Raw genomic sequence first — 15,301 nt, 5'->3', positions numbered from 1 at the left:
CCTCCAAGCCTAACTCGCGTGACCTACCTCTGTCTATATTATCCAGAACAACCTCCTTCCTAAATTGATGAACCTGGCTATGCCAATTGTCTAAGCATTAAAACGCAAGGTCCCTGATTATTACAGTTGATATCATGATATGATATCCCGATGAAAATCCACAATGCTGCCCTGGGGCTGCCACGGCATGTTGCCGTTGTACGCTGTATAGATCAGAATCAATATTGGATAGGCCAGCCAATAATTAAAATACTGACCTAGTCGAGTTTCAAGATACTGATCACAGAATTGACCAATAATAAATCCATTTAATATACAGCCGTCAGTTCTTTCTTACACGCTACCCCGCAAAAAGTTCTTTTTCGAAATTTCCTAATTTGAAATTAATCCAAGTAAATTGACAACGTAGCGAGCCCCCCACGGCCACTGTCCGTTTCCAACCGCCCAGCCTACAATATTGATTACTCAACTACCCTTACCCGACGCTGCCCTTCCAAATCAGCGGCTCTTTGATCTTGTGCCCTTAAGCTTTAACGCCGAACCGAAACCGGTCCTTATTTTCAAGTCCGACTGTTTTCGGGTATGGTTATGTTATGATATTGAATACACGTATGTCGAATTCGCGAATACATTCTATTTCTGTCGAAATAATTCTTGAGATTGATCAATATAAAATACGTTCAGCCAAACCATCATGAGTGTGCAAATTATAAACTGAATTAGATGCCATTAATTTGCGAAACTTAATAAATTTAGAGTAATACTATATAGCTATAGCTATAGCACGTGTCCAAAAAGTTCCATTGTTATTAGTAAACTTAGATATCCTACTCGTGTAAACTTGAAGTTATAGGCACGAATTAACACCAGTTAGCCAGCCTACACCCTCAAGATGCACTAGATGCATATACACCTGCAGACCCTCGATTAAGGTAGCATTTAGCCGCCCTTGAGCATGATTAAAGAGAACCCCCCACTCTCGAGCTGCTAAGAGCTTGCAGTGGACGTATGAGCCTTGAACGAGGTTTGCTTTGATGAATTATGAAGCTTATCTCATCATCTCGTATTGTTCGGGTAAAAAATGCCTAACGAGGTTGAGCCCATGACCCCATGGAATATTCCATCCTCCCCTCCTCAGCTTCCTCAGTTATACCTGGGGCCGGTCGTTAATGGTTCCACGAGCCTCGACTCACCGACTCGCGAGGGATATCGATCCCTGTCTCAAGCTCTCCTCTCGCCGAAGAAGCCCTAATACGACTGTATATGTAATCTTCATCACACAAAACCCCCAAGCCTTATGTAACACCGGGAAACAAAGAAATAACTACCGCCGGTGAGACAACCTGCCAAAAACCCACGGTCCAGTCCACTAGTACACAGAATGCAATGCTGTCTTGGTTTTCCCGCGGCCCGCGTATACGTACCTGCATTGGTTCCTTTTCCGATCGTTTGTCATTATTTATCCCCCCTTCCCCTTGTCCCGTCGCCAGACTCCTCAACTGTGCCTTCCCCCGGCCCCCCTTACCACCCTCCAACCTCCACGCTACCCAATTAAATCTCGTATTACGGCAGCAAGGAGCCTTATTGGGCTATCCTTTCCCTCGTGTCTCGTAGCTATTTTTTCTCCTTCGTATTTTAAGAGCTGACCAATTGACCAATCAAAATATTCTAACGATGATTGATCTTACCCTCCTATTCTTTGCTTAGATATAATACCCGACGCATGCAGGGCTGGGTATACGAGAGTTGCACGACAGACTGACAGCAACTTCAGATAAAACATACATGCATAGCCGAGATCGAGTGGTATTTCTCTTTTTAGTCTCGAGACTAGGTACGAAGGGGAGGGGGGTTGTCTCTCCCTCTCTTAATTGGCATGTCAAAATGCATATTTTCCAAACATGTGTACCGCATATGTAGATGGCCGATTTCTTCAGTATAGCTAGCGCTAACTATGGAACCTAACTTTGAGTAAATAAACCTCGATTCGCAATTAAATTGAAACAGTCTGCTACCTGACTGTAACCGCGCCCGCGCGAACCGTTTTGAACATGATAGCGCGTCAATGCATGTTACTGGCGCCTATAGTCATGTGATTATATGCTCCAGTAATATCAGTATAGTCATATCATAATATACCCTCCCAGCTAAAATATACCTATATATGAACCGTGAAGTAAAAGAACGGCTGTAGTAGTTGAACTAAACTAGGGGCTTTTTATGATCCCAACCCTGCTGTTAAATAGTAATTTTATATATAAGCTTTTGAAGAAACGTTAGGGTATATATGTGGTAGAAAAATAGGATGGGACACCACTATAAGGCCTTCGTCGACCTGTAGTATAGGACTTCTACTTCACAAAAGTCGTACAAAAACGATGTAGCATCAATTCTAGCCTTAAAGGTGAGATTAAAAAGTATAAGGGAGCCCCTTCATTCATTTGGTCATCCTTCTTTTAATAGTATGATGAGTCTCGGAGCCAGACGCTCATCCACTGATCAAAGTAATATGCGTAATCCGCCCTTAGGAATATCATAAGCCCCAGTTAAGAACCTCCCAGAAAAACCCTTGCTCCTAAAAACGCCAATAACGGTATCTAAACTTCATCAAAAAGTAAAAGTCCACTGCGGAATCTATCCAAAGCGAGTGGCGGCTAAGCCCTCCGAACACGTTTATTCCTCTCAGACCCCATTCCATCACTATGACGTCCCCCCTTCCTCTTCGTAGCCCCCCGTCTCTCCTTTTCAAACCGCTTCTCCCTCTCAAACTTCTTATCATTATTAAACCCTCTCTCCCTATTCTCAAACATATTCTCCTTCTGAACAACAAACGGACAATCCCTTTCAAACACCAACCCATCATCACGTTCAGCTCCAAGACAATATCTCATCAAAGCCGGCGGATTAGGAGGAAGCTGCGAAGCAGTTATTTCCATAACCACATCCAACCCTTTCCCACTATCAAGCCCATCGAGTAAAGAAGTTATAGCCCGAAAACTGGGTGATCTGAGACGATCTGTAGGTACGTTCTCGATATTGACGGCGATATGGTTCATACCGTTTACTTGTGGACCTTGGGAGTATGGATCTTTCTTTGGATCCGTGTTCTTCCGTACGACGTGGTAGGTCGCGTCGGTGCTAAAACTGACTAGTAGGCTTCCATCGTTTCTTTCAGTCCATTTGAAAGATCCTGGGACGAGGGCTTTAGTGTTGATGATTATACCCACGTCGCCGGAGGTATCGTAGAAGGAACGGTCTTCTGGACGACCCTTGACTCTCATGTATAACATCATGATGGTGGAGTTCCCTTCTTCGCGTTCGATACGGAGACCGTTATTATTATTGTTTGGTCTCTGTTCGCTCCCTGGCCTTTGAGCGAATAGCTCGTCGAGAATATGGCTCCAGCCTTGTTGGAATTTATTGACGGTGCTTAGACGGAGTCGAAGGTAGTCGACGATGTGGTGTTTATACTGGTTTTTGCCTGTCTCCGAGATGGAGACGGCACAGAAGCGAGGTCGTTCGTCGGGGTAGTGAGGAGGGAGAGGGGGGGGTGGAAGGATCTCCTTATGCAACTGTGGCTCAGGAGACCTGGGTACCTCCTCCCTCTCCTCATCCTTAACTAGTTCGCCGCGTATAGACGGCGACCGAGAGAGAGAGCGGCGAGAAATGTGGGAAGAGCGGTGGTGAATGGGGGTCCGGCATGAAGAAGGGGCACTCTCGTAGCCCCTGCCACGGGATGGCTCTCGTGGTGGCGCGACAGGACTCACAGATCTGTCATCGGAAAACCGACGACGATCTGGAGTGCACTGTTGCACACGACCTCGAGAGCCATCCATCATCGTATTTTCGGATGGCGTGGGAGATGCAAACCCGGGGGTCTGACATCTCGTGTCGTATAAGGGAGTGGCCGAAGGATCGAATTCGGCCGCTGTGGTTGGTGAGGAGAGTCGTTGCTTCTCTCCGGGCTATATTATCCCAAAGACTCTTGTTAGCTAACAAAGACCCTTCATAGCAAACAGAATTACCAAGTACAAGTTCATCATCTTAAAGAGGGAACAGTATACATACCGAGACGGTGTCAACGGCGTAGACTGTCAACTTGACACCACTGTCCCTCTTAAGTAACCCCAAGAGGTACCTAACAGCGACATCATTGTCAATGACAACCTGAACACCGTCCGTGTCGCAGGCCTGCATAGAACGCAGCTGCCTGCCAGGGAGCTTCGAAAAGCTCAACCTGGAGGTAACCGCTTCTACCAGGCCTTCGAACGACACGTTGCCCATCATCGAGACGACTTTGTATGCGGATGGGGCCGCAAGTTGTTTGGTCGCACCATCCAGGACAATGCAGCGAACGAGCAGTAAAAACTGCTCGCCGGGCACGCCTGGATGGGCACCACTGGTAGATGCAGGCTGCTGAAGCAGCTGCAGCATAGCTGCCAACTCCGAAGCTTGGAGTGGCAAAGTTTGGGCGGACCCAATATGAAGAGGAGCTGCTCTGCCCAATAGCTGGGCAAGAGCAAGTATGGCATCCATTATGCCAAAAGCGAACCAAAGAGATGGGAGAAATTGTGATTATGGGTGGTTCTGCTGGGTTCTTAAGAGGACTAAGAACTGTGGAGGTGGGAGGAGGAAGAACTGTGAGGTTGAGAAGAAGAGGAAAGAGGAAAGAGGGGGAGAAAAGCAGTTGCTGATGATTAGGACTTGTTTAAATAACCGCATCTTTCAGTCTCTAGGGAATCTTTTATTACATACTTCCTATCCAAGGAGCTGACATCAATAGCGTGCAGTTGTAGCACACACTCCAGAGTGCCGAGCAAGATTTGGGCTCTACCCGGCAAGCTATCTACCATAACCCCAATCACCATGAAGGCTCAGAGGTTTCACCCTGTCTAGCCATTGTTGCTAGGCAAAACTGTGACCAACTAATTGATATCAACAAAAATTATAGGAATGGGTGGTGGTGGGTACGAGGCAAGCTGAACTCGCATAACTATGAGTTTTTGACTTCATTTACTATAAAAAAGAAACCGACGGTGCTAGAACGACCCCAGGCGAATGTTCAACTAAATAACGACACCTAAATCATCGAGCGAACGACCCTACTTGGATGACTGTAACCGATGGGGCAGTACCTAGATAGCCTCAATGAAAAAGACCTCCATCGAATGGCTTGAAATGTAGGAATATCTTAGTCTCGTTCCCAGACGCCGGCTGGCCACAGGTGTGGAATATCCTAGTTTCGTAGTGAGAATATTCCATTTAGATGATCTGATATATAATCCGAACAAACACAATGGATACACACAATTGTAGATAACACACCGAATGATCACAATGGATAGTAAAATAGCAAATAATATAACAAACAATTCTCACAATGCCTAACACCAGCTCGAGCACGACGAATACAGCAAACAATCCCTATATATAATCCCAAGATCTAATCCACCGTAAAAATACCACATACCCATGCGTTGCTTGACGTTGCATTTTCCCATAATTCGCTTATTCCGGCAACGATCGTTGTCCCATACCCCCCATGCAAACGGCATGGCCATAATTTAACCATAACCCCCCTCCGCATACTAAGAGCCCATTGACACTTCGGGAGGCGACATCAAAGAAATAAAGACTTTGCATTAATATGCCTTGGTATGAATGTTAAACCTAACTCCAATACCTCACATCCATAATAAGAAACAAAGAGAGATACTCTTCATCAGCATAAGCATCAACATTACTATCTATCTCAAGACTTCAGAGCAAGCATCACAAACCCCCATACACTTAACAACGATAGCAATTATATATATTCATATAGTATACCCACAAACCTAACTACTAAGAACCATAACTTTCACGCCTCAAATCCACATATATACGCCAACTACTAATCCGAACGATCGATTGCTCAATTAATTCAAACACTTTCAAGCATTGCTGCCACAAAAAGAAACTACATCAAAGAATTTCTACCCGCTGCCCCCTCCCATTTCTACCACCTTCTCTCTCTCTCTCCTCTCACTTTCTTTCTCTCATGTATGTGTATCTTCCCCCCTTAAAAGGTTAACCCCTTTCAAAATACCTCCCCTCTGAATTACCCCCCCAAAAAAAAATGAAAAGAAAAACAATATAATATACCCCCAGTAATTTCCTCCCCACCGCAATCAAAAATTAAGAATGAGTGAAGAGGTTCGATTTAGAAAGCGACACAAAAAAAACGCACAGACACCGAAAATAGATTCCTCCAAGAGAAACCACTTCAACAAAAAAAAAGAAATCAAACGATCCCTCGTCGACCAACCGATATAACCACAAGCGCTTGAACTAGAAGCAAAAACACAGGAAGTCTACTTTTATGTCTTTCAAACGAAAATGCCATCTAGGCAACCACGGTCTTTTCTTCCGTGGCCGTCGTTGTTGACTCCGGTTTCGATTCTTCTTCGGCTTCAGTAGTTGAACTTGTTGGAACAACTGCATCAACTACCTTCTGCGCAATATCTTTAACTGTTTCAACAGGATCACTTGAAGAACCCTTCTCCTCAGTCTCGGCAGAGACCTCTTCCTTCTTCTCTTCATTCTTCTCTTCATTCTTCTCTTCACTCTTCTCTTCAGTTTCCTCAGCTTTCACAGCCTCTAAGACTTTATCATCGATTGGTCTCGCAATCTTACTTGGCTCGTCATCAAATTTTGTCTCGTCAAAGCTGACTTCGTAATCATCTCCGATGGAGTAAACAGTGATAATCGAACTGAATGTAAGTTTGGGGACATGTGCGGTCGCGGGAGCTTCAGTACCAGCTACAGGGGTAGCTCCAGCGGCAGCGCTAGGTTTTCTCTTTGCCGGACCTCGAGCCCTGGTCTTTCGGACATCTTCAAGTGGTTCACGCTCCTTAGGTTCCGGCTCCGCCGGTTCTTCCTTCTTCGGTGCAACAGGACCCTTTGATAATCTGCTGTTGAGATCGCTCATGAAATTGGCACGCAGAGCAGCAATTCCACCGCCAACACGACCTGGAATAACCGGCTTGGGCTTTGGTGGTGGTGGTGCGCGAGAATCTTCGGAAGGGCTCGAGCTATCGGCACTTGTGGGTTCGCCGATCTTCCTGATTGGCCTTGGTGGAACCTTCGGGCGTTCTGGAACGGCTGGTGCCGCCTTCGATCCCTCGAGGGAAGTTTCGTCTGTAGGGACTCGCTTTGTTGGTCGCGTTGGAACGACTGGTGGGCTAACCGGTGTTTCTTTTGGAGCCTCGGTCTCAACACTCTTCTCGGTGATCTTGTTCTTAGCAGGATCATAGTAGTCTGGATCGGGCTTTTGTTCTTCCTCTTCAACTTCATATGTAGCATGAGAGCTCTCCGGCGCGTCTTCCCAGACATCCTTGCTGGGGAAACGTTGGCTGCTAGCTTGCTTATCAAGCTTTGGTCGGGATGGGGCACGAGGTGGAGCTGTACCCTCTGGGAACAATGGGACATGCTCTTTGATGGGACTTGGTGGTTCGTCATCGAGATCCTCGGTTGGAATCAAGGAAGGTGAAGTCCTAGACCTGTTAGAGGAAGGCGGACGGCGAACTTCTTGGGCCGAAAGCCTTGGGGAAATAGCCGGTGGGTTCCAAACAGGATACTTCCCAGCCTCATCAGAAGCCAGAATTGGGGTTCCCTCAGCACGCTCATCTTGGAACTCTTCCCATGGTGTATGTCTGCCGGAGGTAGGAACTCCCAAGCTAGTGCTAGAAGCATTGGTTAGGCCGCTCTTGCCGTAGATTCCATGGCTATCATTTCCAGAGTCGTCGAGATTTGGAAGTTGGTGGGTGTTATCATTCTCACCCTCGAGAGCAGAGACGGCGGTCGCAAGAGGTGATTTGCTTGGGAGTTTATGACCAGCAGTGATAACACCTCCGGGAGTACCCTGAGGAGTGGCATCCCTCGAAGCAATTTCGTCACTGACTATGTATCCGATCTCTTCGTCTGGAACGCCCTCCAAGCCAGGGGTGGTAGCAACACCAGCTCCGCTAGCAGTCATGACACTCTTGGTCAGGTCGTCGTGGCTCAAAGAATAGCTACCATTCTGACGGTAAACTTTGCCGGCAGGGTAGGCACCGAAATCGCCAACAATCATCGGACCATCTGATGGAGGAAGACTTGGAGCATGTTGGCTACGGCGCTTGGCTCGGCTAGCGGATCGGCTATCAGCAGCCGGAGATGGGGCTTGGACGTCGCCAGCAAAGTCCAGCATAGGCACACGTTGCCCGATCTCGGGAATATCATCATGTTGAGTAGCTTTGGGGATCTCTGCAGCAGGTCTGACAGCCATTGGTTGGTGCAAATCGAGATCTGGATGGATCTTTCGTTTTGTGTCTGGAGACGAGGGTCTTTCCGAAGTTGCTTCTGACTCGGGCAATGGAGACTTTGAGCGATCTCTAACTGGTCGAGCTGGGACTACTGGTAAACTTGCACCAGAGCTTTCGGTAGGTGATGTAGCGGAAGCCCTCGTAGGACGAGGGGGAATAACAGGTAACGAAGACATGATGGGATATTATATCGTGTGACTACAACCTTATCTCTTTCAATACAAGGGGATTTTCTGATTGGCTTTGGAAGAGAGTATGTCTGTAAGTAGGTAGGTAAGATAGGTAGGGTAGGATTTGGATATCGAGGATTTTCGAGATAGTGAATGGGATTATGATGGAGGGTGGTGGTGGTGGTGGTGGTTGGATGTGGTGCAGGCTGAATTCTGGCTGAATTCTCTTTCTTATCGTGCGAGTATTGCGAACGTTTTTCACTAGAGGCCTATCACGACATTAGCATTAGAAATTGCTCGCAGATAGCCAATATTGCCAGTCAATTCGAAGCGAAGAGCCGCATCGGAGGAGCCCCTGGAAATGGAAAGGGATGCAGGCTGGGATGCAATGAGAAGGTCCAGGCAGAGTAATCCGCCGATACGATATCAATGGATCCCAAAATCAAAGACCAAATGCGGACAGAAGAGAATGTGTTGGGGTGTTGGAGATAAGCAGCAATGACGATAGAGTACATGTGCAGGCTACCATGGCAGCAGGAAATCGACAGGCCGACAAGCTGACAGGCAGACGAGCAGGCACAGGCGGTGCAGCGGTTGAATTGGGAAAAACAGGAAGAGATACGTATACAAGCTAGCAGAGGTTACTCACACTTGAGCAGCTGAACCGGGGAGAGCTCAGGAATAGTTATGAATGGGTGGAGATAGGTATGGATGTAGATAGATAGGAATGATCGGGAGTTTTTTCTTTCTTAGGTTTTTGTTTTTTTTTCTCTTTCCCGGTGGTGGCAGAGCAGAGATAAAGACTAACAGCAAAAAGGAGAGGAAAGATACGGTAAGGTTGTGTAAATTTGGTTTTAAATTGCTTTGACGATGATAAAAGTACACTTGGAGCTCGAAGAAGATGGGGTGCAAGGGATCGGTCCCGTTATCAGGATGATTCAGCACTAGTATGCGTACATACTAGTCTAAAGCCAGCTGATCGAGCGAGGGAGATAGGTAGAATGGAAAGCAGGAAGGGAGGGAAACAAGATATCATATGAATATGATACCGGGAATATAAATAAGAATATCCAATGGAGGTGTGGGGATGTGAATGATGGTGATAGAACAGACCTGATCCTTCGCCGTCGACGTCGACTACCACTAGACTCCTTCCCCTTTGAACGAGGGGGAAAAAAAATAAAAAATAAAAAAAAATAATTCAATCCAATGAAAAGGAAACAAGATTGCAGAGCTACTGAAGTGGTATAGTGTAATGTAAGATGGTAAAATAAACGTATCGTATAGAATATACGTATACAAAGTCTCCAAGCTGGCAAGCTCGAGCTCCGGAGGAAGGAGAGACAGCTAGCTGCTTATATACGTACGTATACGCTTAAGTATGTGTATGTATATCCAGCAAAGCTCGAACCGGATACGTAGCTCCACGATTCGATTCGATGTTTCTGTAGGTATGGTATGTATGTAGGTGCCCGGCGCAATCCAAGTAGCTTCTAGCTTCTACCTAGCTCGTAGCTTACGATGGTAGACGGATTGCTGGTACTCCGTACCTTATATGCAAAACCCACTTTCGAGCAGTCAGCAGGAAAGAGAAACGTTTCGATTGGGCCAGCTGCAATTGGGTAGCTATTTTGGAAGCTCTACCCTGGAACCTGGCACCTCGCATTCCAAGCGGGCAGCAGGGGTGCTTTCTGGCCGAAGATCTAGAATGAGGGATAAACGGGATAGCGCCGGCGTTGGTTTGGCTTGGTTGATTTGGTCTGGTTTTGGTTTTGATGGGAGGGGCACGAGAAAATTTGTTCAACTGGCCACGGCTGCAGTTTGGTTCTCCACATTTGCCTGTTTGTGTCTCTGACGATATGAAAATAGAAGAAACCGATGAAGAGAAAAAATTTTCACATCGCGAAAGAAAGAAAAAAGAAAAAGAAATAAAGGAGAAAGAATTTTCGTGAGGCCAAAGCGGTCCTGTCTGGACAGACACGATATCCAAGTCAAAGAAAGTGGGGGGGAATTAATTTTCAAGGAAAAGTAAATTGCATTTTGATGTTGAGATACTCCAACACGAAACGCCGGGTATCGCGCAATTAACACTCGCACACTCACACAAACTCACCTCGTACTGTGTACAAACGCTGTTCAACGTCAGGAACAAGTCCACGGGTGGAAACAAGAGAGAGGTGGTCCCGGCGGTTAAAGGACGCAAAGAATATATAGAAATCGATGAGTAAATTTAAATGGTGAAATCCCCGTTGGAAAAGACGTTAAATCACGAACGTTGAATTCATTCGCGCAATCGGATACCTCTTCGACAGAAACGGCCGGGACAAAACCTGCTCTATTTAAAGCTTCTCCAAAAGAAACCTCGATGGTGAATTCGATTCATGCTTTGCCCCATTTCTGCTTCTCGGGATCTTGTAGACTTACTTACTACATACTTTACTTGTACCGTATTCTCTCAATGTATTCTAACCAAAACTGTAATCGTAGTTACAAAGCTAGGGAGCTACAAGGTTTTGAAATCTCTTTCGCAGAGAGCACCTTTTGACGTATTTCCCATGCATTCGATAGCTTCAAACGAGAATGAGATCACGAGCTTGTCGGCGAAATTAACCTGCCCGCTTGATCAATCACAGCTTCATTTCAAGAATTTGCCCCATCCCGAATGCAGTCAAAACCCTCTCGCTCTCCTGCGAAGTCAATGTTGTATACTATAACGGCTGTTGATACTAAAGTTCTAATATGCAAATATCGATTCCATCACACATCGATATCCACCGGCACCATCTGCAAATTGCAAGCTTGCAAGGTATGGTCGTCATCCAATGATATCAGCTGCGAAGTAAATCTCTTCAGGTAGCACCGTAATATCATGCAGCTAGCCATATTTTACCCCAGAAAAACGGCACTGGATTTTACCCACGCATATCCTCGTCCGGATTCCCCAAGAATGCAGCATTTGTCCATGTGCCCTCCATATTGCGTCAGTGTGTTTTAGGACCTGAGCGAAATAATAATAATACTTACTAGTAATCGAAAAGTAAAGTCAGAATCAGAAAAAAAAAAGTACTGCTGCAGTCTTAAAAAGTCAAATTCCCGTCCAAGTCTCTCCCCTTTGAAGCTCTGGGTAAACGAGAAAAAGCATCGTGAAGAGAGCTCATTCAGCTGCCTAATACGGTAAACAAGCCGGCAACAGGCCGACTACCCTCCAGGAAAGAAGACGACGCCGCATCGACGTCTTTCCAACGGGTCGCCGTGCGTTGCAACGCGGGCATCATCACCATCATATCAGATTAGAATCATGACAGTTAACAGCTTTAATTTCTTTAACTAATGACATCTCGTAATACAATCCATACTAAGTACTTATGTACTTATGTATGAGGCTTCCTTAATTTATAAGAACAAGTTTATAAGGGAGGAATACAACTGAGCGAATCACGCCCATACTTACCGTTATGCATACGGATACATGTAAGTCAAGTATACTTGAGTAAGTACATTTAGAGCTGTAATGCTGTGCCTCGATCACCGGGCACAGCTGTCCGTTTGACTTAGGTAATAGCGGCATCTCTAGCTGCATCCGGTGCACCCACTTGGAGATGAACATCGTCCTAGCTGCTCTAAGAATGCTGCCATGATCATGAGATGAGGGTGACATCTGCATCAGAGACAAAAAAGCGATGGGGATCCACGGCTTCAGATACCGGTAATTACTTAATAGAAACTGATACCAGCATATCGATACCAGACTACCCCTCATCCTAACTAAGTAAGTACTTACTTAGTAGTCGGTTAGTGATCGCGATGCGGAATTGGGCTTTTGTGGTGTCCTGATCTATCTATCTACACTCCAAAATGAGATATCGATATGATAGAGCCTCGTGTGAATTGGCCAATTGCCATCAATGGTACCTTGGTCTTTTCATATACGCAATATAGGTATTTACATTTCATGTAATATGGTGTCACTCGGTAGAGCTGTAGCGTGTGTAGGTGTGTGTGTACAGTTGCATTGTCGAAAGCCGTGCCGATAGACACCGGGTCATCCGCCTCTGCCGGAGCGGAACAGCCTTTTGCCTGAAGCTTGTCATACAACACAAACCGCAACCGCAACCTCACCCCCAACATGTCGTCGCGTCCAGCTTCATTCCATTCCATTACATCATACCATCGCCTTCATCGCGTAGACACACCTCCCAGATCCGAAAATGACATCAACGAATATTCAATCCCTTCTCAGGTTCCTTACTGGTCCTGCAAAACTCCCTCTTCGTGATGCCATGAGTAAAGCAAAGCCTCTGTTGGCGGATGGTCTTTCAAGGTTAACTCTGTCCTTTACACGCGGACTCACCTGATCTATCACGAAAAAGTTCCAACAAGACTGATATCAGACCTTATTCATATATAGTCCAGATGAAATTGCCAAAGCTCCACTGGACAAATTGAAAGGGATATTTGCAGATGAAAAGACTGCTAAACAAGTCCATTCTGCGGCCAAACGGACGTCTAAATCTTCGTCTTCAAAGAAACGCTCGTCGTCATCTACTCAGGAAGAGGCATCATCACCATCTTCACAAAATGCCACAGGGAACACATCCATGATATCACCCTCAAAACGTCGTAGAACAAACCAAACACCATCTATAGATACTTCAGACCCTCAATCATGGGAAACGGGTCTTGACCTTCCACCTCCACTCCGTGACGAGAATCTAATCTCCATCACCACAATAACTACCAACCGTGCCCCTCTCCTCCTCGCATTCACAATTGTATCACTAACCTACACACACCCCTGGTTGCCCGCCAGTTCACGGTTCTCGCTAGCACAAGGTCTTCTAGACCTCACTGCATCCTCAAAAGCCAAGAGCATAGGAATCACCCGACCAGATGATGCCAAAAACGACACTGTGGAAGAAGGATATAAAAAACTCAAGGTTCTTTCAAAGGAAATCCCTATCCTTCGTCGATGGGATACACCAAGCACCTCTACGACGTCGTCGTTTCAAACAGAAACTAGCCTTCAAAAGCAGGAGGTATCACATAAGCCCGACAAGCCACCTTCAGATGACGTAAAATCAACTAGCATAGACCTTGGACCCTCTGCAAGTGCGGCTGGTGATGTGTCTCCTTCTCACCCCTCTTCCTCCTCTCCATCAGTCCCTCCTGTATCTAGAGCTGCAGGCACAGCTGCCGGCAGCTCCACATCAACTCTATACCCCAACGAGCCAATCTACTGGTCCCTCTCTCCAAGCCTCCTCTCCCAGCCGCCCACGGCTAGTAAACTAAACCCCTCAGCCTTACCCATCCATCTTCCGCATGCAGCACACTCGTATCTGACCCGTTCCTTCTCCCAAGACAAGCTTCCTTTACTCCTGGGAGCTCTCCACCTCCTCTACGAAAGCTGGGTCAACGCCCTGGACGCTGTCGACCTAGACCGTAAAAGCTGGAGTTGGTATTGTAGTATCCGTCCAACGGTTGAAGACGGTCCGGAAGGGTGGGGAGGGAAGGGGCTCGTAAAACTCAAAGATATACTAAGTCTGAGGCATAAAGGCGGGGTAAATTTAAGATAAATTAAAAATAAATAAAATTTTGTTATACAGACGAGAGATTTAAAGAGAGTGGAGCTATAATATCCCCGATACTCGGTAAATGTTGATGTCTTTTTTAAATTCTTTCCCTTTCTTTTAATATAATTATCGTGCGGGGAGGCTCGTATACAATATATTGAATGGCTGATCTGATGAGACGGTGGAGTCGAAGCACATGAACCACGAATCAGCCCGTGCTTTTTTTCATTTTTTTCATCCGTGAATAGTAATCTACCACGAGACGAAAACTGTTTTCCGATTTAAATTTCTGTTGGGAAGAATAAGAAACAAAAAGGATAGTAATTGTCGCAAAGATGTCTCTATACCGACGCTCATGCCTCGTGGGACTGTCAGAAACGTCAAAACGGTAGCCTATACTTCATGACTCGTCTACAATACACACAAAAAAAACCCCCCATTACGAGCTACTTACTTACCTATAGCCTACTCGACCGAGAGAGAGAGACTTCGAAACAACCTCAGCTTCACCAAAAGCCTAAATACCTCATATGATCATATAAACGTTTCCGAAAACAAAAAATACATATTACACCCGATCGACTCATCTGTCGACACGTAGACATCGGTAGTTTCAATATATACTATAAGGTATATTAATTAAAAGTAATAATCAATTGTTAAAAAGTAGCTTTAGGATAATAACAATCGGTTATAGCATTTCAAATACCTATTGACCTATCATCATCTGAACATTTTAACCCCCCTCCCCCCTTTCTTGTATCAAATATAATATAGTTCTACCACCCCTCCTTCTTTGGCGATTTTCAGCCCCGATAACCCGTTAAAATCCCTGGTTTCCATCGACATCTAACATGTTAAGTTAACCGGGAAAACAAGCCCTCGCTGGACCGAAAAAAAAAAAAAAAAAAAAAAAAAAGACCATGGTTGATAATACCCTCGGTCGTATACTATAGACCCCTCATTTCTTTCCTTTCTTCTTCGAGCTTTTTCGCTTGCGATGTATACATGTATCGACGTATCGGACTTTCCAAACCATATATACGTCGGCCGTCGGGTTCGGCTTGGTCTAAGCTTATCCTGCCTGTGCATGTCACGAGTTATGCAAGTGCTCCGTAACCACGGAGTTTCACACCATTCTTTTTTGTCAAAACTCACGGACCTCTCTGTATAATCGGGCCGGAATCATAAACTCCTCTTTTTTCCCCCTCAAACC

At 45.8% G+C, this 15,301-nt stretch overlaps 3 protein-coding genes across 3 annotated transcripts; 1 reads left to right on the top strand and 2 right to left on the bottom strand.

Annotated features, from left to right (window-relative positions):
- Positions 1 to 2,654: 2,654 nt before the first annotated feature.
- Positions 2,655 to 4,536, bottom strand: AOL_s00210g25 (uncharacterized protein; the record flags this gene model as incomplete). The annotated part of the gene is made up of 2 exons (XM_011128827.1): positions 2,655 to 3,965; positions 4,069 to 4,536. 2 exons carry the CDS (start codon positions 4,534 to 4,536, stop codon positions 2,655 to 2,657), a joined length of 1,779 nt encoding a protein of 592 aa, XP_011127129.1.
- A 1,849-nt stretch (positions 4,537 to 6,385) lies between these two features.
- Positions 6,386 to 8,521, bottom strand: AOL_s00210g24 (uncharacterized protein; the record flags this gene model as incomplete). The annotated part of the gene is made up of 1 exon (XM_011128826.1): positions 6,386 to 8,521. One exon carries the CDS (start codon positions 8,519 to 8,521, stop codon positions 6,386 to 6,388), a length of 2,136 nt encoding a protein of 711 aa, XP_011127128.1.
- A 4,202-nt stretch (positions 8,522 to 12,723) lies between these two features.
- Positions 12,724 to 14,088, top strand: AOL_s00210g23 (uncharacterized protein; the record flags this gene model as incomplete). Its single annotated transcript, XM_011128825.1, has 2 exons — positions 12,724 to 12,836; positions 12,924 to 14,088. 2 exons carry the CDS (start codon positions 12,724 to 12,726, stop codon positions 14,086 to 14,088), a joined length of 1,278 nt encoding a protein of 425 aa, XP_011127127.1.
- Positions 14,089 to 15,301: the final 1,213 nt, after the last annotated feature.

This window comes from Orbilia oligospora (assembly GCF_000225545.1).
Source record: "Orbilia oligospora ATCC 24927 unplaced genomic scaffold scaffold00210, whole genome shotgun sequence".
Taxonomy (NCBI): domain Eukaryota; kingdom Fungi; phylum Ascomycota; class Orbiliomycetes; order Orbiliales; family Orbiliaceae; genus Orbilia; species Orbilia oligospora.
Note: the sequence above shows the minus strand (reverse complement) of the source record. Positions and strands in the feature narration are given on the sequence as shown.